At 38.2% G+C, this 26759-nt stretch overlaps 1 protein-coding gene across 1 annotated transcript in view; it reads left to right on the forward strand.

Moving 5' to 3' along the window:
• trabd2a (TraB domain containing 2A) overlaps positions 1-26759 on the forward strand; it is a 50364-nt gene that overhangs the window by 6659 nt on the left and 16946 nt on the right. The window contains exons 3-4 of the mRNA XM_014987925.2: positions 20967-21113; positions 21333-21507. Of these exons, the coding sequence (XP_014843411.1) occupies positions 20967-21113; positions 21333-21507 (322 nt within the window). The remainder of the gene's footprint in view (positions 1-20966; positions 21114-21332; positions 21508-26759) is intronic.

Consider the following 26759-nt stretch of genomic DNA (forward strand, 5'->3'; position numbering starts at 1 on the left):
TAGTAAAAAGTCATTTGCAGCTAATTCTGTCCAGAGCTGGGTGGAAGAGAAGGAAAAATACTCAGACAGTATGCGTACATCAAATATGATAGAATAAAAAAACAGATTCTCCAAGTTAATTATTGTTGGGTAAACACACACGAGGATTCTTTGGAGCCAGGGGACATTTATTTGTTCAATCATGGAGTCTCCATACATCAACACACCTTTTGCGACGGCATAAAAATAAAAACCACGGAAAAAGCAATATTTTCTGGCATGAGAAACCTTTTCCTCACAAACAACACTCATAGTAGCTTTCGTTGTCCAGCTGCTAATTCCCTGCTCCAGTTATCGACCCCTGTTGCAGAACTAACTGTCAGAGTCTTGAGTTGGTCCTCTTCCTCCTTATTCAATAGTTTATTGTTTTATAATATTGAACCTTAGAAGCTATTTTTTTGAGGGCTTGGCGAAATCTGTCGTTTTCCCTTCTTGATCTCCACAAAGCTCACCAATGTTTCCTATGTAAACGATCTTAGCTTCAAAACCACTCACTGCATCCTTTTTTCCTGGATGACAAGTAACTGTTGGGACGTTCCTTCGATATATTCAAATATGAAACATCTTCTTTGTCAAGAAAACGGCTCATTATGTGACGCCAGTGTAAGACTTCTGGATGGCACTTTGACACTTTGTCATCATCTATATATAGAGGTGCAGATATGGTTCGATGGGCATGATTCAAAATGTTCAATTTCAAAAAACTGAGCTTTATAAATGACTTGCATTCACTGAAACCCTATGATTTCTGTTAATTTCAAGATTCTTCCGGCAGATGTACGTGATGCAAAACAATTCTCTTCCTTCATCAGTTGGCAACTTCATAGCGTTCAGGTTTTATCACTATTAATGTTTATGGTTTTGAGTCAGTTTTGCATATTACGTTCTATCAAAGGGACATGCAGGATTGCGTTTAGAAGCCTAATTTATTTTTTTCTTTCATAAAAACTGACTTAACTCATCACATTTCACTGTTTTGGATCATCTCTGTCCTAACAAAGTAAAAATGGCCCAAAATATTTTGATTTAGAGGTGAATTTTTAATCATGTCTTCAAACTAAATCATTTCATTGGTTTAAAAGTGAGCGGTTTTGCCTTCCAAGTGATTTGCTAATTTAAGCGTTTGCTTGTCAATACAAATTAAGCCCATTTAGCTCGTTATTACCAAAGCACAAAGATTTTTACTTTCTTTAGTCAGTTCTCTAATCTGGCCAAGCATGACTGCTCTTATTATTGGACGGTGCCCTCTGTCTTTTGAAGAGTGGGCTCAGCCTTGCCCATTACACTAAGTGAGCTTTTCCAGGACAACAATGGCTGCATGAAGGCCCGCTTTCTCTGTCACTGTTGTTGGAAACCCACGGGACATTCCACACCTCAGTGGCGCAGACCTGCTAATGAAAGTGTTGTTTCTTTCCTCCCATCACTGGGTGTATTGGTGCATGGAAACGTGATGAATGCAAGTCTCAGTGTAAGTTTGCGAGAGCAGAGAAGGAATGTTTGAAGCCCATTTAGTTCATTCATTACTGGGAGAACAAGGAGAGCTGAGATACCGACTGAGATCAGTAGATGAGGCATTAAAGGAGGAAGGCTTCCCCCCCATTAAAGGTATGATGACGTTGCCTCTGACATCCTTGAAACCCCTGCACTCCTTTTTTGACTTAAACTGACAGACGACAGGGCTTGTAATCTGCTTGGTCAAACAATGCAAGGTCTGATGAAACTCAAACAAAGCCACATTTACAGCATGCCGCTCTGAAAGAATGCAAAGTATCTGTTTTTGATGAAACAGCTGCAGGGGCATCTCAAGAAATTAGAATATTATGGAAAAAGTTCAGTATTTTTTTTTATTGCTCATTTCAGAAAGAGAAACGTTTCACATAGATTATGGGCGTCCAACTGTCCTCAAGGTCTAGATGCGTCTCTGCTCTAGTTGACTCAAATGGTCCAGTTACCTCCTCAGCATGTCAAAGTTGTGTGCAGAGGTCTGCTAATGAAAAATAATTAGATACAGGTGTGTTGAACCAGTGAGCACCTCCTTCACAGATGCAGAGAGTGAAATATTTAAAGTCTTTATTTCTTGGGATTTTGATGTATGCCACTTGTAGATAATGAAAACCCACATTTTATTGTCTGTTCAAATTCTCAATGTTCATTATATATAAAACATGTTCATCAAAATTACATGAAATAAACATTTGAAATATTTCACTCCATGTAGGACAAATTTATATACATGTTTTATTTTGTGAAACAAGTGATGAAAATGCTGAACGTTTTACGATTCAATTTTTATTTTATTTTTTTACATGTTCTTGGCATGGTATGTGCTGGTATGGCACTTAAATGCAGCAGGCTGAGACATTGAGTAGATGTTAAAGTTTTAATAAAGAATGAAAAAACAAAAAACTTACAAAAAAATGAAGAAAACATGGAAAAGGCAGGAAGACCAAGCAGAACATTAACAGTAAACAAGAAACAACAGGGACGAAACATGACTAGACAGGAGGAGGAACCAGGAGTGAGAAACTGGAAATGAGTTGTATATATACTGGGGAGGTTGATTACTGAACAAAGAACAGATGGCTGATTAGAAACGAGTTGCAGGTGTTATGAGAAAGAACAGAAGGTAGGGTGAGGAGAGAGAGAGAGAGAGAGAGAGATGTTTACATGGGCCATTGAGCTAACTAGTGGCTTCCTTAAAATATGAAAACAATGACTTTCACATGCAACTAGTTATGTGGAAGATTACTTTTAAAGGACAGCTGCTGCAAAAAATATTATTTCATAAGTTAGCTGCAAACCCTAATTTCAAATATTTAAATTTTTAATACGCTATCAATCATAACAGCCTTTCAAAAATAAACATTGTGCTACGCTGCTATTCAAACTTTTGCTGGATATTGGTGCAGCCGGGCTGTTTGCTACGGCTACATATTTACACAATGTGATTCAGAATATGTGAATTTTTGTTTTTCCATCCTCTTCTCCAGAAAACGGTGAACCATTCCTCAAAAATGCATTCCAACTTTGAACATTACTTTTGTTTGTGTACATGACTGAATGGGTAATTGAGTTTGTACAGGAAAGAACAGTATTACACTGTAATAAACAAGACTGACTCCGGAGAGAACTGTTGCCATCCAGACCCTTCATTCAGGCAAGAGTCAGAGCAAAATGCCTGCAGTGTTGAAATATGCAGGATACTTTAATGGCCGTGCGACCAAAGATTTGACTAAGGTAGCCATACATTGTGACCTGTGCTTGAATTTATTGTTCTTATTACAGTATTCTTCAGACGAAAGCTAAATAGACTGCCAAGTAATTGCTTTGGTATAAAAGATACACATTCCTTATTGGGACAAATTATGAATCATGTGGACATTTAAATAAGTAATGCCAAGAAAATGTCACCATGTGAGATATTAATAGAAAATGTGTATTTTTCAATACCCCGGAAAACAGATGTTTAGTGGATTAACGCAGTGATTTAAAAACAAAAATTGTACCATACACACCGAGGTTATGGCGATGACTCCTGGCACGGCTGTGTCGTCATTCTCAGAGGTGCGGTAGGAAATTATTTATCATCTTAGGTCTATATTTACTTCTCTTTTGTCTTAACTTTGGTTATGAGATAATTCATTTTGCATCACACGGCTTTTGAACAGCAGGAATAAACTTTCCATGTGTAATTACAGCGTGGAGCATATTTGTCCAGTGTGTACTGGCTCATGCAATTGCTGTTTAATATTGTTTGCATGTGTGTATGAATGTTTCCATGCATATGTGCGTCTCTCCGAGAGGTCATGCTTGCGTATGAATGAGGGCTTTCTGTGGTTATGCGTATTTTAATGAGCATATACAGCTCTATCATTGAATTTCCAACATGTTCTCACAACTCCCTTTCTCTGTTCTCATGTCACACCAAAGTGCTGTATTTCCTCTCCACTGTTGACCAAACAGTTGCGTATTCTATGTCTGGCATTTCCTTCAACATTATCTGTCCATCTGTCTGGATATGTGACACCGGAGAGAAAAACACGGAGTTCCTCCTGGTTTTACTTCGTACTTTTCCAAAAGGCTTCATACAAGCAGAAATAAAATCATTCCACGGTGGAATGAATTTCTCTTTTGTCAGCTAAATATGTACTTGCTACTTTTAAACTCAGTGCTTGCTTTTTCAAAATTTGACTGCCGTCTCTCCATCCATCCACTTTTGTCTTCAGAGCTTTAACTCTTTCTGGCATAGATTCATAGAAGTTAGACACATTCCTCCGAGATTTTGGTACGCAGTTTCCTAATTGCAACAGCAGCTGCACACCCATTATGCAGATATTTTGTTCCCCGCTGACAATGGACATCAGTAACAATAGGACTGTGGCATGATGGGGTTAGGGTATTATTTAGAATCAACTTTTTTTAGCGCAACCAAGAAGATAGTCAATGTAAATTCTAATAATTTAAGCTTTAAGTTTGACCGATGAACCAACCTCTGCAATCTCTTGTGTGAAACATTTGTAAGTTTATTAGTCTTCCATTTCTTTAAATATGTAGCTTCAGTTTCTGTTCAAACTGTTGGGTTTATTTAACCACAATACCCTCTTCTTTCCCACTGTCAATCCTACGATGATATATTGATGTCGCAAATTAGATTTTCCATTGCTATGCAGGACGCAGTTTGCGTCCCTTTGTTTTTCCAAGATGTTTGATTGAAGGTAGAATCTAATACCACTGGATGGTGCCAATTGTGCGCCAAGAAAAAGGTTTTAGATCCCCAAAAGTACACATAGCAAATGTCTCCCTTGGAGTAGAGAGTGCCTCAGGCTTTTCCTGGTTGTGTAATGCAAGCTCCTGCAGCTCAAAAGAGGATTGAATGGCTTGTTTCTCCGACTTAACACCAGGTCATGAAACTGTGTTCAAGCTCATAGAAGCAACATTGTACTCATACAAATGTTTCATGGTTTGAGTGACCCACTGAGCAATTAGGCTTTGTAAGACCTTGAATTGCAAAAATAAAAACCAAACTAAAATACTGATGATATACAATTGTTGTGTCACAAACAGGCTTTGAAATGTTTAAGCAAGAGAAAAAAAAAGTTTATTGTTATATACTTCTTCTGATACGATGTTTCTAAGCACAATCCAATCTTGAATCAAGACTTGCATAAAAATATACTACTACTACTACTACTACTACTAAGAACGTCAACGGACAATTCTATAAAAATGCAATTTTTCAAAAATATTCAAAATGTCGCTTTTTCATTTGCATCACTTCTTAACAAAATTTTATATTCAATCCAGAGATACAGATTCTGACTGTTTTTACTTTTTACTTTTAAAGTTTAAAGGTTTTGATGTTTTTATGTGATTTTAGCATGACAGCCAGTGACTAAATTATTGTGTTTTCCCTTTACATATTTTTTGAAGTCTGCATTCTTGGCGTGTCTGCTTAGTTAGTCTCTAAAGAGATCGAAATTCAGCTGCATTCCAGTTCTATCCAGTTTATGCTATAATATAAACTGTAAAAAAATGTGTAAGGAAGCCCAGTCAATGGGATTGAATCATTTACTATGAGTCAAATCCTTTTCAATACATGCTTGCGGCAGCATTCACTGAATTTCAACTGGCAACAGACAAATTTGATTCGCTATAAACTGATTAGAAAAGAAACTAAAACTTGGTAAACAGCTATGGTGAAAATAAAGTACACCCCCTGTAAATTATGGGATTTTATGTATTTGATGACATGCTTAAAAAGTTTCCATTTTGACTTAATCTTCGTTGTGAATTTTCTTTAGCACTATGGCAATATTATTCGGATCCTTATTTCCCGTCATCAAGCAGAAACATATGTGTAACTATCCATACATTTTTCTTGCTGATTTCTTTTTCAAATTACATTTAACTCTCTTTGGATATTTGAATTCAAAACCAAACATGTATATCATAAAATGACAAGTTTGCTTGAAAAGCGTAAACATATTGAGATGTCTTTACCTCTTGATGCCACATAGCACTGATTACATGGATATTACACAACATGCTGCATAGGTTGCAGACATACCAGTATAGAATATTTCTTTCACTAAGTCTAATTTTAAATAAATATTCATCTTCAGCTGTAAATATAAAACTCAGATTGTTAAACATGAGAATTTTTGCTGCATGCACGCTCTTTCCACTATTATTTCTAATCTTCCATTCGTCACCAAAATTATTGAAAAGCAATGTTTGAACAGTTAAATAGCTTTCTAACGATAACCGACCGCTTTGATGTCTTTCAGTCTGGTTTCCGTGCTCACCACAATACTTAGACTGGCCTCGTCAAAGTGTTTAATGACATCCACATAAATACAGACTGTGGAAGAACCGCATTGCTGGTTTTGTTGGACCTCAGCGCAGAATCTGACACTTTTGACCATGACATATTACTGAAACGACAGGGGAGGTTTCAGTAACCAACTGAAAGGTTCAGCTTTTCTTTATGAACAAGAATTTCTTTGTTTTGATAGGTAATTTCTCATGAAAGCGGACAGAAGTCACATGCGGGGGTCAATCCTCTGATTCGCTATCTATATGATCCTACTTGCTCAGGTTATAGCAGACGCAGATGATGCACAGCTCTACATTACCACGTCACCAGGTGACTCTGAACCCATCCAAACAATGAACAAATGCTTAGGATGTCTCAGCAAGAGCTAGGGAAAGTCATGCATGCATTTGTCATTAGTTGCATTGATTACTGTATCAGTGTTCTCACAGGTCTCCCTCGTAGCCTGGTCCGCATCCCCACAACCAGAACCGGAGATGGAGAAGCAGCATTCAGCTCCTATTCCTTCTCTTCATCTTCTACCCTTATACCATCGATCAGCTAATAAGCCAAAGGATGTAAAAGTATTTTAGAATTAGCACTCGCTCTTTCTGACTCAATTTCTGGTTTATCAGGTTTTTTTTCTACAAGGAAGAAAACAACTCAAGTGAAACCAACCCTGAATGTACTTGCAGATGAAATAGCAGATATCTTTGCCACTGCTTATTTTAGGAGGCAGTTTCCATCCACTTATCCAGCATCTGATTAGGAAACCTTGCTACGGATAAACAGCTCATGGAAAAACACTGAAAACACATTCTGCTGTTCAACTGTTGTAATTTAAGTAAAAAAAAAAGCTCAGCATCCACAGTGTACTAATTTATCTTCTCCTTTATAAAAATTTAAATCAATGTAAAATAAGTACAGCCTTTTGCTCTATTAATCTATCCCATTCTTTTTAAATATTTTGCTTTTCAGGCTCTTGAACAAAGTATTTCTGTTTTTAGGCTTTGCTTGCTTTAAATAACAGATAATTAGCCACATTTTACTTGTGTTACTCCAAGCCAAGACAATACTTTTGTCTTTTGAATCTATTGAAAAAAAAAAATAAATGAATGAAAAAGAAACATCTTCAGCAGTGCTTCAACTCTTGATGTCGCTGCATGCAGTCGCTGAAGGCGCCTTTGGGATGCATATTTCCGAATTGCAACTCATCAAAACCACAACCTCGAGGTTCTCTATTGCTCAGTGTCATTACAAATTAGATGATCAGAGCAATATGCTCACGTTCCTTCCCATATTAGCATCCTGCAATGGAGACGCATCCAACTTGGCTAGAACAGAAACAGACTAGCTAAAGTGACAATTGACAATGGAGAAAGGACTCTTGCTACCAAAGAGCAGTCTTTCTCTTATTGGCTAGAGCTTTGCCAAAGTTAAGTCAGTTAGCGAACAATCGCCGCGATGGCATATTATTGAAATTAAATGGACATTTTTTTGATACAATTTGACTGCTATGCCAATGTGAGGTTCCTAACTTCAATCCTTGTTAGCTACTACTCTGAAACTTTCCTTTTTCCAACACACCTGAATCAAATGGCTCACTACCAGATCTTTACAGAGCTTACTGACATACCGACAAGGGAATTCAACCATCTTATTAAGGTGTTTTGGAGCAGTGATGCATCCAAAGGGTGCAGAATAGTAGCTCTCAAAGGTTGGACATGGGGGACCCTGTGCTAATGCTTTCTTTATACTGGTGCAAGTTGTGGCAGATATGAATTCAATCCAGCACTTCTAGTAACTTGCCAAACCAGGCTGGACTTGGGCCGAGCAACTGAGTGCCAAACCTGTCCACAAGCTCTAGCACAGAGCATTAATAGTTTCTGCCTCCTTGTAAAGTGTTGAAGGGCTTTGTGCTGCCGCCAAATATGAATCTGGAAGGAATTATTATTGATTATTTGTCTTTTTTTTTTTTCCACAACGAGTTCTCTTTGTAGTTGATTTAAAATGTACAGCACATGGTTTAGATATCCTCCGTGGCCTATAAAACTTTTCCAAAAATGTTGTGAATGTAGCTTTTAAGCAGAGAAGGTGAAGCTAAAGTAGATTTCACACTGATGTTAGTTGAAGCTAATAAAATGTTTCAGTAAATTCATTTAATAGCCCAATAAAAAAGCAAGTTATGGTTTTGAACCAACATGACCATAAATCCACTTGTGTCTCTCTGGTTCCAGTCTGCATTTTTTGTGGCTTTAGTGGAATTTCACAGGTGGGCACCACACAGGAGGGTCTGTCAGGCTCTGCAGATGTTTTGACCAGAGTCGGAGTCAGACAGGCAAATGTCATGATGCTCTTACTTTCAACAAAAATCTGATGAATAGGTGCCCTGTACGTCAACAGGAAGTTTCATTCTACACTGCCAAGTGGTCATTGCTTACCTCTGAGACAGGAGTTACACTTTGGTGTTCTAGTCTTCAACTTGACTACATTTTGGCTTTAAATAAGGAGAAATTATGCATGTCCACAATTTGTTTTTGGTCACATTTATAGATGCATCAGTTCATGTGAATAAGAAGTGCAAAGATTTGCTGTTATGGATTTTCCTACTGAAACCACTTTTGTATCAGGCTACTGTTTATTTATAACAATGACATCTCAAACTCTGCAGGCCTCACTTGCTTTAATTAAAGAGAGTCTTCTTACTGTAATAATGAAACATAAACTGGGTAAAAATGCCATCAACGGCACAGTTCCAAGGCAAAAACTGTGATGCTCTGGAGTTGCTTTCTTGCTTTAGGACTTCGATGATTTTCAGTAGTTGATGGAAACATGAAGATAATTATATGGGCACATTGTGTGTGTAATTGTGCAGCTCTAATATTCAATATGCACTTACTTTCGATCTTATGATAAATTGCGCTATACAGAAAGTATTGTTAATGTGGATGTACAGTAGACAAACTGATTTTGTGGAAATTAGCAAAACATTCAAAATAATATATATATATTTCATATCCAAACTACTTTTCTCTTTGGCTGGCAGTGTGTGAGAGTTTATCTTACAGTAAACCAATGATTTAGTTTTTTAACATCTAAAATTATGCAAGTGATTCAGTCAAATATTAGTTTATGTGGTTGCATAAGGAACAACTTAGGGATCAAAAATGACACCTAAGTGTAAGGATTAGGGCTTGGCAATATGACTGAAAAACATATTACAATACTAGCATTTTATATAAGCTGATATCAATTATCATTGATTTGTTTTTTTTTGTTTTTTTTTGTTTTCAATATCCAAAATACAACTAACCTGGTAAGGTACCGTTTACACTTTTATCCACCGTTTCCTCTTCCATCTGTTGCACTTATTTTATCCTTTCACTCAACCTTGTTCTGTTTTATTTTTAAGCATTTTTAAGGGGCATGAGACCGAAACAAGAAACTGCTCCCACATAATAACGTAGGATGGTTATATTTTGTGGATGGCGGAGATTCTGCACAGACGGTCCGCAGACGCTTGAGATTTCATATTCGAGCATACAGATTGCATACGTTTCTCCCTGAGACTCGTTTCAGTGCAAAGTGGCACAGCATGCTAATTTTGATCTTAATTAGCGGTTTGCAATTTGAAGCTCTCATATGAGGCAATCTGATATTGTGTTTTCTTTCAGGAAAAATACTGAAAGAAAACACAATATTTTCTTAGGTGACTTGACTCTCCTAAGAAAATAGGCGTTTTTCTCCAATTAAAGCTTTAACACGATCTTTTGAAATAGGGAATTAGATTTTCAGTTAATCCACACGGTTTTTCGTCTTTATGTGGACGAAAAGACAATACCTTCATTGCCATTTTCAGCAGTCAGAAGTCGTACATTTTTGATAAGATCTTGTCAGTGAAAGACCCTCTGTGATTAATTCTTCTTGCCTTTTGGAAGTATGACAGATATTGTTCTAAACACAATGGGAAATGTGATGGTCTGCTGCTCTGAGTTGTTTGGAATTCATACAGGGAAGAGATGTTGCATAATCCTGTTGTGTGCATAGCATTGTATATGTCTGCATATGTGTATAGTATTTTTCTGTCTGTCACCAGATTACTGTTTGTGAGACTTATATCTGTGAAATTGTACCATCATGTCAAGAAATCAGACCATAACGATGGAGAACAGTAACAAATAACATGAGGTAAATATCAGGCAGAAACCAAAATGCATGTCGACTTGCCACGTGAAGGGTGTAGAAAGGAAATTAACTGTCGACTTAGCCAGAACAATTTGAAACAGATGAAAAAAAAAAAACACATTGAATAACAGGTAGAAGTCACACTTCTAATGTTTCGATTGTTTGGTTTGACTGTGCCACATAACTACCTTTTCCGTAACTACATACCTTGCTATTTTGAGTTGGCCAGTTCTTGAATTTACCAAGAGATAAATATTTTGAAAATTAAACTTTCTTTTAGCTTGCATCTCATATTTTGTCCATAATTTGGCCCTGATAAAGAAGCTATAAATCAGGCTTGCTTAAGCCATTTGAAATGGACAGTGTATGATAACGATATCCTCTGGTTCCCAAAAATGGTGGGAAAACATGGTGGAGCAAGAATAAGATTGATGTGCAATTACACTGCTGACCCCAATTACTCCCACCTTACAATAGCAAGTAACCCAATAAGAAAAAGTTAAGAAAAGAGGCTATTACCTTAAAACCATATGTGTACTTGCATTCAAGAACTGTGCTTCTAAAAAATTTGTATTTGCCTTATAACTATTAATGCAATCAAAATGCAGTTTTACCCCCTCATCCTTAAGTCTGTATAAGAGGTTTGCAGCTTGGTTTAACCAAAAATATAATACCTGCAATGCTGTTTTGAGGCACCGTTGGGAGACTTTTCTGTAACACAACACAGATTCCATGAGACCTGCATGTGCCTGCATGTCGGTGCTGAAGGTTGGTAATGTCTGCATCCTGAAACTGCCTCTTCACTGGTTTGAAACCATCCACAGTTGGTCATTAGGAAGAATGCAACAATGTTAGTAACATTTTTAAAAGAAAACTCACATTGTCCTTTTCCGACCCGCTCCATGTCTGACTAAGAGATAGGTTAAGAGGAATACACCCACTGGAGGTGAAGTCATGTAAAATCTTCAATAAATGTGACTTTATTCATGGTGAAATAGCCAGTTGTTTTTAGAGAATCTGCAAATCTTGTGTTCTCCTATGTTTTTGTTTGTCTCGCTGATTCTCTCTCCACTTCTTTTTCTTTTTTTAGTGAGCGGCTTTTTGTGTTGTGGCTCTGTCAGCTGTTGTTTTGGTCTTCACATGATACATTCTTGTTTAATCATGTGACGTCTTCATTGAATGCGAATTGTTGCATCTATAAAAACCGAGCAGCATACATGTTGACAAAGTTTGGGTGTTTTTCATACTTTTGTTGACTTTTTACGCGTCTGTGGTCAGGCAGCAGGCCGAACGAATGTCTTCACAGCCATAACCCCACCTTTCTCTTTCTTTTCTTAGTTTTCAGCTCATCAGCTGTTGTTTTTTTTTTTTTTTTTTTCATTTGCAGTCACGGTCTATGGTTTGGATACTTTATACTATTTTTCATTTCATGGAAAATATGATCTTAATATGTGTGCGTAGGTACTGCTTTTTGTACATGAAAGTATATTGTGTTTTCAGTGTTTTCATTCAGAACAATAGAAATGGTGCAAACGATCTCAAAGTGTTTACATGCAAATTACTATAAATGACTGCAGCTTTGTGCTTGTTTGCTTCAAGAATTTGTCTTTTCAGTCGGGGCAGTGGTTTGAACGAATTGCAGATCTTCAGAACCACCACTGCAGATTTTAGCTTCCCGTTGCATCTTCCTGATTTCAGCAGAGTCCAAAGTTGGACACATATTTTTGGAATTGGTTTCTGACAAAAACTCGCCTGAATGGAACTGCACTCATTTTCAGCTGGATTCTGGACTCCAAATGAAAAATGAGGGTTTAAATATAAAAACCTTCTTCAATTAAAACGAGAGATGGAAAACTTGCTTTTGGAGCATTAAATCAATTGGGCTGTAAACCATCTGGTTATATTTTTTTTTCAGTCCACAATATCTTTATCTGATTTATATAACAGGCAATGCTACCATAGATCTGTCATATTTCCTGGAAACACATTTGCATGTGCAGTTTAATTACGACAAGAGCAGCACTCGTTTTTGGGCTGAAGAAACAGATTAGTCCACTTACTTTATAAGAATTATTATGGATGTCTCAACCATGATATCTTGAAAGTGTAACAGACATGTACACATATGGTTGGTATATGTTTACTCAGTGGTTTGCTATATTTTTCTCTTGTGTTTTTTCGCCTAAATTCACAGTTTCTTCAGTCAACATCCAGCCATTACGGCGGTCAATTTCTCTTATGAGTCGCTGCATTTAGAAATTTAGAAATAAAGGAAACTGTGCTTTCAATCTTTGTGGTTTCCCACTCCTCTTACAAACACCTGTGTTTGGTCACAGTCACAGTAGGTTGTGAGGATCGGTGGAGTGTCACATACACCGTCACGCTGTCAATAGGTAGTTTAAAAATGATACTACTAAAATATCACCATGATTTTCTCAAGGTTCTTGGTAACCACCTGTTTTTATAGACTATTACACAGTACTTCATTTTGGCAGATATCTACAAGTCGGTCGGGGTATGTTCCCGGCTTGCTTAGGGTGTAGTGAAGCAGGAAAGTGTGAAAGGTTCAGAAGTTGGCATTTCAATCACCACAATCCCCACTATGCACACACAAAAACACCGCCTCAAACCATCGGCCTATTTGGTTTGAGACTGATTCCCTGTGACAGCCTAAATATTTGGCTGTGTCCAGGCACCAAGGTAAATGCACCCCACAAGAATGTTTTTATAGGGCACAAGGGGAAGACCAAAACGGGGAGGGAGAGAGGTAGGCTTAGGATAGACGCAAAGTGAGAGAAATGGAAGAGAAAAAAAAGAGGCGAAGAGAGCTTTTTAACTTGAATATAAATGCGGTATGAGCGATAGTTTGTGCTTTTAAAGATATCGGTGTGACTTAAAAGGGCCTGACATTAAATCAATTTATTTTAAAGTCGTCTTAGGATGAAACGACAGGATGCACTTTGACATGGATGTTTTAAAGAAAACAGTATATCAAACATATAATTTACATGTTCTAACATAAAACTTATGAAGTGAATATCTAAGGTTCAATTTTTAGAAGTTATTCCCCAGCCAACAAACTGTTAACAAAACCAACTCATTTTTTTTGCGACTCTTACCAGCTGATCAGAGTTCAGCAGATTAGATGCAGAAAAATGGAAAAGTTTCACCTGAATAGCTGAATAAGATGTGAGATGAGGACGGGGCGGTGGTGGGTGGCGGGTGGGGGGGGGGGGGTAGAGAGATGTGGGACACATCTAGGCTGGGTGCACCTGCTCGGATTGTGGAGCTGCCCCCCCAGTGCCCTCACCTGTTACCGTACATCAGAAGGGTCTTGAGGTGTGGGATGATGGACCTTGCAGGCATGGGGGGCCGGGAGAGCATCACACAGTGCCCTCCCCTTTACTGTGTTTGGCCACTAGAAACACATTAAGGGATTTTGGGTTTGGATGGTGGCGAGTTTTCTGTCAGCAAGCAGTGGGGTGTTATGCACCCAGCCACAATATGGGATGTCTTGCATCTCAGCCACAACCCCAATATTAATCAATTTTAGACATATATATCTTCATTCATAGTGCATTTCATATGGCCATAAACACGTCTCCAGTGCCTGAATTGGTGGTGTGGAGATGACCTAGCACTTTGCGGTACATTTAAGTAGATGGGAATGGCTGGATGGATAACTCGGTGGGTCAATGTAGTGATTGGAAAGACCGAAAAATGACTGTCTACTGACACGGTCCGTCCACTCTGACTTTGCTTCAGAAGATCCGTTGAAAATCATGGTAGAAACTAACCAAAAGCAGGTGTACCTAATTTGTAGAAACATACTCATGAAACATACCCAGAAAGATTTAAGACAAATCATTGAGCAAAGCCTGTTAATACTTATCATAAATATGTACTTTTTCGCCAACGTCAGTGTAGAGTTTGACATTTCTTAACACTTATTTTATTGAATATCTAAATTGTCACAGTAGTAAGCCATAAACCAATCAAGGGTTGCTGCTGTGCTATTGTAGAGTTGGAAATAAATTTCCTTTCCAGTCAATGTTGTTGTTTTTTTTGTCTTACATTTTTCTTAAAGAAAGAAACTTTGTGTGTGCACACAGACTTAAGAATTTTGCCTGCCGGAGAAAGTGGCTCCTGTCAACATTCATAGATTGAAATGTTGACGATCAAAAGGAATAGGATATATCAATTATGTCTAGGGATAGATTTCCCTTTCAAACTGAGGGGGAAACAATTTTTTGCCATCATTACTTTCAGAGCTGTGGGCCTGGGGAGTTTTCCCTATGTGGCTTGGCAGTTTCTCCGTTTCACTTTCCCTTTTTTCTCTCCTGTGGAGGAAATCGTGGCCCCATATTTCCTTTCTTTTGCATCGTATTGGAAAGTATTAATAAACTTATCTTCAAAGGGCGACTTTGAGCTCTGTGAAAGCTGCCATAATCTATGATGATGAAACATTTGAATATATCCTCACACATGAATGCACACACACACACACACACACACACACACACACACACACACACACACCCACACACACACACACACACACACGCGCACACACACACACACACACACACACACACACACACACACACACACACACCAGCATGCAAACGCACAGAGAAAAGACCTAATCTTGTACAGGTGTGTGCACACTTACATGCACGGAAACACAGAAATGCAGTGAGGAGGTCATTAGTGACCCGTGGAATGTAGAGGTCAAATCTTTAAAAGACCTGGTTGATAGAGGGGATGTGTAAGATCAAAGGAGAAGAAGAGGAGAGAGAGATGGATGGAAGGAGAAGCATAGGATAAATAGGATCAAAAGAGAGAGGGAGAGAGGAATAGGAGAAAGATGAGTTTGTTAATGAAAGCGGAGGTGTGGCGCAGAAGGAGGAAACGTAAAAAAGAAAGTGTTGAGGAAAGGTATAAAGACAGAAAGGAGGCTGAGGGTGGAGGTATGGAGTGCAGAAACAATACAGATAACTCAGTTTGACAGGTGTGTGTATTTGTGCTTAAATGGTAGGTTTTCAGCCTGAAAGTGAAAGCTTCTGCAGTGATGAGAGATTTATGCATGCGGTGCGTGTGTGTGTCTGTGTGTCTGCGGATGCCTGCTAAATAAGACCGAGTGCATTTCAGAAGCCACAAAACCCACAAGTTATTGGAGTCATTTCTTTCAAAATGTTGGAAAAAAAAAAAGAAAGTCATTTGGGTTTTCATATCTACAATAGGAAACGGATTTTTAACACATTTCACCACACCGAATCAGAGAAAAATACTAAAGCTCAATGAAACTTCTCCTCTTAGGATAGCACAACATTTGTTGGAAAAACTGCCTCATGAGTAAAATGCATTTTCTAATATCTCACTCACATTATTGTAGATATGACTTATGGTCCATTTTTATGGATGGATGATACGGTTTTTAGCAAAAATAACAATCCAACTTCGTCTTACTATGCATCTGACATAGTTAACACGTATAACACCAATGAGCCAATAGGCTCAGTTTTTCATGAGCCAATAGGCTAATAGACATCTTTGGACATGACAACAAAACATCTGTGAAAGCATCTTCACAACTCAGAGTTGGCGTCTTACATCCACCGCTGCTGCTGGGAGTCAGAGCAGCGATCCAAAAATAATATTTCTTAATCCCATTCTACCCTGTACAGACAATTTCCACTTTAAAAGTGCCTTACCAAGACATGTCGGTGTTATTTATAAAGCTAGAAAGGAGTAAAAACCAAAACAGTTTTTGCTCTCAAAAGTTATGAGTTAAGGTCATGGATCAGAATATAAAGAATTTTATACCTTAAAATATTTCTCTGAGTTAAGAATTTACTCCGTAGTTTCACCACACAAGGCTGTTAATAGACATAATTGATGATGATCTAATGCTCGCGGACTATTTCATGTTTGCCTGTACAAACATTAAATACAACATGCACATTGTTTGGATATGACATGTTTAACAAAGATTGATGCGCTCACTGCTGGGTTCACTGCTTTCTTTGTCTAGACAGATTTTATGCGTGAGCCACTGCAAGTTTGAAAGTCCTTAAAAGATCAAATGCATCGTTTTAGGTAGAGACAAACATGTTTGGAAGATAAATATTTGGCGTACATCAACTTGTGCACGACACAAATACGCAGAAGATTTAACATCCCGTCGTGTTGTCCTTGTGAAGCTTCGATGGTAACTAAAGGGGAGTCTTTCTCTTTTCCTTTTCCGTTACCCTTTTTATCGGTCTAATTGATTTGACTTTTTTTGCACTGCCGGTGGTTTCTGGTAGAAATCATTGGACTTCCCCTTTGCCTGAAACATCTTCATGCATGTGCAAGATGGAAGTAAGAGTTGTGTCACTGTGATAACATCACAAAGACAGAGCGATGTTCGGAAGACTTCATTTGTACTTGGGAGAAAGCCAAGGCTCATTGAATCGGCTGGAGTAGAGTGTGTGTGTGTGTGTGTGTGTGCGTGTGTGCGTGTGTGTGTGTGTGTGTGTGTGTGTGTGTGTGTGCGTGTGTGTACTTTGATACACTTGCTACAACACATGGTTTTCTACTCATACGCAGACACACTATCAGTCATAAGACAAAGAAAAACACCCACGCAGAAAGATGTGCTGCATGCAGGCACACACATGCTCCTCCTTAGAATCTCATTAAAACTGCATTGGAAATTAAGTTACTGGAGCGCTCTAAAGCCGATGCCAGCACTTACAATTAGAAAACCCCGAGCCAGCCAAAGGCCTTACCCATACAAGGAGCATATCATTATGTTTACATGTTGTTCACATTACAGCACACTCACTCAGTGACAGGAACCCTCACTCGCTTTTTATTTTCTGTACCTTTGGGTGCAGAGTAAATGCGTTGCCAACATTATTTAGCCTTAATATTGTTATCATATTGTTTCTTGTCGCGGCGCCATGCATTCTGATGTGTCCGAAAACTACATTTTCATGAGTTGAAGTGCGACATTATGAACATTTCCTGAAACATCAGGTTCTGTCGCTGAATGTTTGCAGGTTACTTGGGATGCATTTCAGCTCTGTACCGTGTGTATGTGTTGGGATAAAGGATGTATGATTCAGAATCTGCAGCTCGGGTATTTTATTTGTGAAGTCATATTCTATGATTCTACACTGTCACTCTGGGGATGAAAGCTTAACGCTCTTTACACAGTCACAGAGAGTTAGTTGAAATCATTTGGCATGCCACTGTGTGTGAATATTTATATTGTATAGCATAGAAAGAGACAAAGTAACCTTATCAAGTCACTGCTGCAGTGTTCATATACATTGTGCAGAAGAAGTGAATATGTGGTGGCACTCATGCCACAAACCTTTTTGACATGTCTGAGCAATCTGTGTATTTGCTTAGCTTAGATAACATTTTATATTAACAGACTTGTTGAAAGACATTGTTGCTATTTTACAAAAAGCACTGTATATATATTTGTGTCACATTTTAAAGTTTGCCAGAATTTTTTCATGTTTTACTCAGGAAACATCAACATCTGAAAGGTCCCCAAACCTAAACAGTGGCGCTGCCACACAAAGTCTTCTGACGGAGGCCGACGCATGCTGTGCTTGGACTCTTCTGAGGGTCTTCATCTTATAAAATCAGTCACACGCTGATACTGCACCGTTTCACATGGACATGGACGTTTTTGACTTCTGTGCAGGCTGTGCATGGATAAACAGAGACAGATGCAAGTTGGTTTAAGAAATGGTGGTTTTTGCTAACAACAGAAAAAAAAAATTGATACGCAATGCAGAGTTTTTAAGAAGACGCAACCCTAAATATTTACTTACGGAAGTTTAAACAATGCGCTCAGTTTCTGGAAAATAGAGTCCAGTTTGTATTCAGGAATCACAACTTGAATGTAAATGATCAGACTAAGCTTACGGTTTTATTTCATGTAATGGTCAGTGAATAACAGCATATAGTGTTACATAAAATGCAAACCAGTTTTACAAGATCTGGATTAAAAAAATAAAAACGTTCATATGAAAACAGTGATGAAGACCTAAATGTAAAACAAAAAATGACTTTTTTGTTTGACCACCTTTGTGCTGCAAACATGCACACACAGTGATGTTGTAAAGCTCATAAGCTGCAAGTACAGAAACTCACATTAAAGACATTGTAGAAAATGATCAAAGTATTTCCAGGAAGACAGAAAAGTGACGTAATGGACTGACAGCAATTGTTTTTCATTTCTGTGTCTTAGAAAGGAGTACAGTTGGAAATCACATGATTGAGATGTTATTGCACATGTGTTTCAACTTTCCTCTTGCCTTTTCATTATTTCCCTTTGATTACCTGTCATTTGAAATGATCTGAGCAGAAGGTCTGCGATTGTTTATTTTACTTGATGGAAAAATGTTCCGTTGGCCAGTTGGCGTGTCAGCTTTTGTTACGCCAAAACAAGTTTCATCGTTGTCAGTGCATCGTGTTCGCTCCTCAGGCACTCAGCTGCGTTCAGGGCTTTTGTTGCCAAATCTGCATGAGATTTCAACAACAAAAAAAATTGTTACTATTTCTCTTCGTAATCGGTGATCCCAGTAAAATATTTTTCTAACCGTAATTGATGGAGTGTCTCTTTAAAGACACTCTACAAAGCTTTCTCCCCAGTCTTTTTTGGCAAATCCAACACTAAGCTAACACACTCCAGAGCGAGAGCTTTCAACTGAGCCGCTGAACACTCCAAATCTCCACATGTGGGAATCTAACTGTGATGATGTTTGCTCTAGACGCACACACCCACCCCACTCCGTTTCAACAAGAGGGGACATTTCCATGACAAAGGACAATTATTGACTTTCATTGGCTCCGCTCGCTTTGATATCAGCTAGGGGTGTGTCTGTGTTTCTCTCTGTGTGTGCAAGAGGGGCGGCGAGTTAGAGGACAGCAGCGGAGGAGAAGAAACGGGGGGCTGGAGGGGTGATGAAAGGAGCCGAGTGGGAAAATGCACCCACTGACCCTAAGTGCACTAACAGAACTGGGAGATAACAGAGAAAACACCAAACCAAATGGTCTTAAAGTTTGGTTTTCCTTCCTTTCCTTACATTTTTGCCATAGTTTTTAATCTAACCAATCATTTTGTTGGTTAGATTTTAAAATACAGAAATTTGACTGTTCCTCACCCCCACCACGTTGCCCTCCTCCTTCCCCTCCTCTCTGCTGCCATAATTTAAGGGGCTGAAAGGCATGGTGAGCGGAGAAAGAGAAGAGTAGAGAGCGGAGAAAAAGGGGAGACCCTGCAGATGAGGGCCTTCCTTCACGGACGTGGCACAGATGTGAGGGTGTTTTTTGTGAAACGAGCTCGGGGAGGGGCAGTGATAGGCTAATTTGTGTAGAATAAAGACAGGGTACTTTTCATATGCAGAGCACCACTTTGATGCGCGGCTGATGAAAGCTGGAAGGAGCGCAGAAGAGAGGGTGATGGAGGGCTTCTTTGTCCCGTAACAAGAAGGCATCTGCTCTCTGCTGCCCCGCTCTCTTTGGCAACATAGAGGGTCCCATAATGGGACGGCCCAATAAAAAAGTGTCTGCGGAGCACCTTAGAATACTGAACGCAGAAAAAAAAAAAAACTGTTGCTTTGGTCTGCCTTATTAGCATCCCCATTTTTGTATTAAGCCAACATGTATTTGACTGAAAATCTTACACAATACACCAAGAATACATACAGAGCACAAGTATGCACTAAATTAGAGAAATACATTGATGGATATATTTTACTAGTAATTCAAAGAAGTTTTTTTTTTTTCCTCATGGCCACTAGTAAAGTTATTAAGCTCAATCAAGATCAGTATTTAAACCACAAGCATTGAAAGTATTACAGTAAAAAAAAAATAATTGTGTTACATAGTTTTTCTTCTCAGTTTCAGAAAAGGACAAACTACACGCATGCCATTCAATTACAGCCATGCAATCTCAGGGCGACTGCAGGCATATCAATTTAAATGCAAGTCAATGCAAGTATAAGTTTAAAGTTGTAATGTTGGATATCACCTACTCTCACTACCGTCAAAACTTAAGATAAATCCAGCTTGTATTAACGTTACAGACCTTCTAGACATGTGTGCTGAAAAAGTAAAAAGCTTTTGCCTGAACTCCTTAAATTATTGTTTTTTTTTTGTCTATGTAACCAAAACATTTATTTTCTAAATGCCGTCTCAGTTTTAAAATGCTTGGTGCTAAAGAGAAAAGGTCATCGGGGTTTTCAGCTTGCCTGAAGCCAGGCCACTGTCCTTCTGCACTCCCATGATGGAACATTGAAGCTAAAGCATAACACAGTTAAACATCTGTGTGTTATTGTATATGTGAGAAGAAGGAAGACTTTGGGTGTAAGTTCGAATGGAAAAAAAATAAAAAAATCTATATTTGGTTCCTTTGCTCTAGGTGATCTTTGCCCTGAACCAGACATTACTGCAGCAGGAGTCACTGAGAGCAGGAAGCCTTCGGGTCCCGTACACAACCGAGGACCTAATCAGACACTACAACTGTGGGGATCTCAATTCCATCGTCTTCAATCACGACACATCGCAGGTCTGTCCAGTGAATCTCATATCTTTCCACTAATATCGCCCTGCTTAATACATTTAACATTTTCACCTTTCATCTTTTAGTTTATCCTCCTGACATGGCCATTATCCTTGCTTTCTTTACAGTTCAATTCAACGTTTTTGACGAGTAAAGCAAAAAAAAGAAAATATATACTTTTTTAACCATCATGAAATGAATGGAGTTCTTTATTCACTGTCAAAGGTGCCCAACTTCAACAATGTGACCCTGCCACCGAGCGAGCAGGTGACTGCCCAGGAAATCGATGCCTACTTCCGACAGGAGCTCATTTATAAGAGGAATGAGAGGATGGGCAAGAGGGTGAAAGCCCTGCTAGAGGAACACCCAGACAAGAGCTTCTTCTTTGCCTTTGGTGCAGGTTGGTCTTCAGTTATTATAAAAACTAACATGGAGTCAAAATGTGATCACACAAGTGAATGGGGCTGCAGTCATTCCAGATTTGCAATGGTTGCTTTTGAGACGTCGCTCGATATAAAATCAGACCTGTCCAACGTTAGAGGAGAAACGTGGGATTTATTTCACTTTTACTGCACTTTTAACATTCAGTGTCTCCAGGAAGTGCCAAGTCTGGACTTTTCCAATCGAGTGGGTTAGATGAAACTGATCAGTGATAAATGTGAACACTGTCTACATTAAGCACCTGATCACAATCGTTGGAATTGGCAAAAAAAGTCTAAAGTTTTTACTGACATTGATTTTTGTAAACCTCCCTTCAGACGCATCTTCTAATATACGTTAGTGAATATAGTGGAAAGATTTCGCAGTAGAGCTGTAGATGTTATAACGGCAAAGGGCGGGTCCAACACCATGCTAAACCCCACAGATTAGGAATACAAAGCCAGGTGTGTGAAGGTAAGTCAGCCAGTGGCTTTAGCAATATAAATTATGTCAAACATGTCCCATCTCATCTATTTCTGTATCAGTTTAAATATTTAAAATATATCGGATATGTTTCTGTAAAAACGGAACAATCCAGAGCTTTTGTCACTTCAGCATACAAATTTTGCACATAGACGCTACTTTCACTCTACATCCTCATAAAAAGATTTGTTTTAGCTTCATGTGTTACTATAAAAAGAAATCAAGCATATAGCTTGTTCCTGCTTGAAATAAGTAAAAAAAGAGAAAAGTTCAGTTATTATACGGATAGTTGACAAGTGTCGTTATTACAAAAACAAAAAAAAAATATCTTGGTATAACGTAATGCTAACTTAGTTCTGGACAAAACATTTTTGTTAAATTTAATCTTTTTTTTTAAAGAGAATTATATTTATATAAGTCATGATAAAAAGTGGCTAGGAATAAAGGTTTGGATCCTGATCTTTTTCATTTTTTTTATCCACATACTTTAATCAGATCATTTCTTATCATTTTTAAAACCTAATTTAATTTAAGAAATGAGAAAAATATTTAAGTTTTGTCAATTAGAAATTCCAGCAGAATTCTTTAAATTCTTCTGTTAGTATGTTAGCCTGTAGCAGCCTCAGATATTTAAGTTAAGTCACTAAAATATGTGGTATAGTTTTCCTCTAAATCACAGCTGTGTGTGTGTCGTTGCGTACCCTCAGTGGATTCTATTCATTCTCTCTGGTTAGAAACGTTATACCTTTGGCAGGCAGTCTTTTTTCCTAGTGGCTTTGTGTGAGACCTTTGACTGACTAATTAAAGCACCCATCCCACCAAACACAGCAATCAGGCATAGGAACTTGACAATGACTTACTATTAATTATCGAAATTTGTATTTATTCTACAAAATATGTAACAGTTATAAATATATATATATATATATCTTTCCCCTGTGGAATAATTGTGTTCAAAAGTTGGATTATCAGGCATACCACTGAATGGGGAGACAAGTGTTTGCAGAGTACATCTCATGTGAACTGCACAGAATAGCTAATGGTTTTTGCAGCATCTGCTATTTTAGAAGACGGTATCACGTTCTAGTGGCAGAAAAACAAAATTCAAATTTTCCTGCAATGATATCATTACAGTTATTATCTTTTCCAAGCAGAAAATCAATGGGATTTTTGCAGAAAGAGAGACCTTCACAGTCTGCTGCTCTCTGAACTGGCAGGAAGCAGCTGAAGAAAAGCAGGCACACACACACACACACACAGAGACACGCACGCACACACAAGTCCTAACAAGGAGTATATTTCACAGTGTGTCCCTAAGGAGGTGCCTTTACAAGGGTTTGGTCTCTATAGGTGTGTGGTTTGGTGTGTGTGTGTGTGTGTGTGTGTGTGTGAGAGAGAGCTGCTGAGTGAAACTGATACGGCCAATCAGCCCAGAAGCACTAGCCGTAGACATACAGGGGGCAGGTTAGGTCGACATGTACAAGCAATGGGATGGGGCACATTAGGGTACTCACACACACACTGAGAGCACACACACACACATACACATATACTTACACACAGAAACCCCAGCCAGAAGTCATTTCCAAAACCAACCTGGCTAAAATGTGTCCTTAATTATATCTAGAAGGGTCAAAGGACACACACATACATGCACATAATACAATGGAGCCCATTATGTCAGCATACTCACTTCTCTGTTGCCATCAGCTGTGAAACGTATCAGTCACCATCTCTTGTTCGGTTGAATTAGTGCAAAAGGATGTCTCAACAGATTAAAGGTTTGGCCACCCTCTACAATGCGTTTTCTGAAGTGTCGGCATAACATGCCACAGTAACCAGCCTCTGGGAAAGAAGGGGACTTATCGTCCCTAAACTGTGTTCCATCAAGCTTATGCTAATCCATAATTAGCTGAAATGTACTCAGCATTGGACTCCACATTAGATTCAGTGGAATTTGGAGTTGTGTTGCTTAAGGACCAGCGGCATATGGAGCATATTTCTCTCCCCAAGTAATGGTCCAGTCAGTGTGCAGAAGCTGCCAAAGCGTATTGACTGATGCGCCGTGGAAAATAACTGTGGGCTTTCGTTTTTGCCTGCAGTAAGCCTTATTGCCACAACAACTCTACAAAACAGTTTATAAATGATAATTTACTTCTCGACAAAGCAACAAAGTTTCATACTGACCAGACTTTGCCAAAGAAAACAAAATATATAAATAGGTCTGGGTGTCCTGCTTATCTGTGTTTATGGAACCTGACCCCAATGCCTGCAGTGTTTATGCTATAGTAATTTCTGTTTTCTTTTCATATATTTTCATTATATGCCACTACCAAAAAAAAAAAAAAAAAAGAAAGAGTCCCACTGAACACATAAAACAAGTTATCTACTGTTAGCCAGCTGTGCTATGCTCTCTTTTGATCAAAATTTCAGGCTTTGCTATTTGACGACAAAAGCGTTGCAACATGTTTTTTTGGGGAAAAAAATAGACTACAACACTTGCCTTTGATATTATTTGTGTATTTATGTTTATTGAGCCTGTATTTAACCAGATAAAAATCCATTGAGATCCAGATTTCTTTTACAAGGTTTTCCTGGCCAAAAAGGGACACAGCACACATCATAATAGACAAGACAAATAGACAATAACAAACATAGACCATATAAATATATGGAGTACAAACAAGTTGACAACAAAATCCAGCCCTTATTATTACAGTAACAATTTAAAATTCCAAATACAACACAGTTAAAAGTATCTCTGTCGTTTTTGTTTTCTTAAAATGAAGCTGATATTGGAAAAAAAAAAACAACCTGACATTTAGGTTCGGAAACTACCGTAATCAGTTCAGTTAAATCTAAACTTGGCAACTTTTTCTTTTTCAACCGTAATAAATGTGATATTCAATTTACCTGTTATGACTCAAATTTTGGGTGTCCGCCCCCCTCTGCTGCTGCTGCATCGTTGTGGAAAACCTGGAGCTGCAGAGAAATCTGAGGCTTATATGTGTATGTTTACTGGTTTTATAGTCCGGTGCGGCTTATAGTTCAGAAAATACAGACTATAACCCAGAGAGGGTTATTTGGTTATTATTTATTTCATTAATAGTGTTATTATTTATTTCCTGACTTTATTTCTGTGAAGAACCCAGAGAGAGTTACTTGATTGTCCTTTCTAGAAAACAATACATTTTTACATTTATGCACTCCTGTAATCGTCACACTTTTTCTGTTACAAACTGACTCTGGCCCCCCACCAGAGAAGGGAAAAGTTATGTGGCCCTCACAGGAAAAAGTTTGGGGACCCCTGCTCTAGACAAATATCTTTACTCATTCTTTCATGCAAAATATGATAAGTAAACACGAACTAGTTCATATTGGATCTCGGTTTTAAGGTGAACTACCAACATGAATTATTTAATTTCCTCCCAGGGGAATTTGAATTATGATGTAGTTCTTGTCAATGGTCCACAGATGCAATACTGGACAAGGACAAAACACAGAAAACTGATCAAATTCTCTGTATCATGTTAGAACCGTTATTGCTAACCTGTACTGTGATTCAATCCATTGTGTTATAATCACATTCTCTTCTATACCCTGTGACTGTGGAGTAGAGAATGAGTGTGTTTACATATTGGTGAAGTTGATTTTTTATATTTTTTTTTTTCATCCACTTTAAAAGTGTGAATGCATTCATGTTTTGACTGAATATGCTTAGCACACCATGCTTCTCCTAAAAACTCTGATCCAAAACCACAAATTTAAATGTTTGTGGCAGCGTAATTGCCAGTGTGGCTGACATGCTGTAACAGTTACTATGCACTGAAATGTTTGACTCGTTTCACAGACAATTAGGGTTTGCCTTTGGATCTATCACTATTTAGCTTGGTTGGAGCTCTCTAAAGTGAATACCTCTTGGTTGGTGAGCTGTTTAGTGCTTCGGGTAGACTGTAGCAGATGGATGTCTTGGACTTTGACCTGGCTCTAGGCAGAAGATGACATGAAATTTCCCAGAGCTCTCTGACTTCTGGTGTGTAACTCTGCACTGGAGAGTGGGGAAATACTTACCTAAAATGTGAAACGTCAAACCACATGGGCATGAGCATAATCAAAATAAAAGCTATGGTACAAGTGAAAAAAATAAAACTGGATGGGGTTTGGAACTAGTGTTTAGACCTAAAAAATAATGCTTGCCAGAAGAAAAAAAAGAAAAGAAATCAAATCATGTGTTTTGTAACAGTCCTTCAGAGGAATTTGTTTGGAAAAGCACCATAAAGTGAAACATGGAAATTAAAAGTGTTGGCCCTAGCCATGTACATTTTTCTAATACTATGTTGGATAACTACATTAAAATGCAAGTACTGTGTGTTTTTATTTATTTTTAAGATATGTTTAAATTCCCCTTTTTGTCTTTGGTAATTAAATAAGTAATACATCCCACTCTAAATTATTCTTTTGGCGTAAAAACATTCAGTCACACTGAAAATGTGCCACTGTTCTCTCTGGAGAAGTGAGGCTTTTTTTGATGACTAGAATACTTTTCTTTTCTAAACATTGTTAATTATTGGAGTATATATGGGAAGGTTTAGGTGAGTAGCTATTTTCTTGCGAGTATTTAATAACAAGACAAAATATGAAGAAAGTTATGAAGATACTTTATTTTGTTTGTGTTGAGATAAACACATGAGAATGATTGATAAACACATGAGAATGATTTTTCACTTGCTTTATTTCCACCAGTGCAAC

This window comes from Poecilia mexicana, unplaced genomic scaffold, assembly GCF_051168715.1.
Source record: "Poecilia mexicana isolate PSO_F unplaced genomic scaffold, ASM5116871v1 scaffold_12, whole genome shotgun sequence".
Lineage (NCBI taxonomy): Eukaryota > Metazoa > Chordata > Actinopteri > Cyprinodontiformes > Poeciliidae > Poecilia > Poecilia mexicana.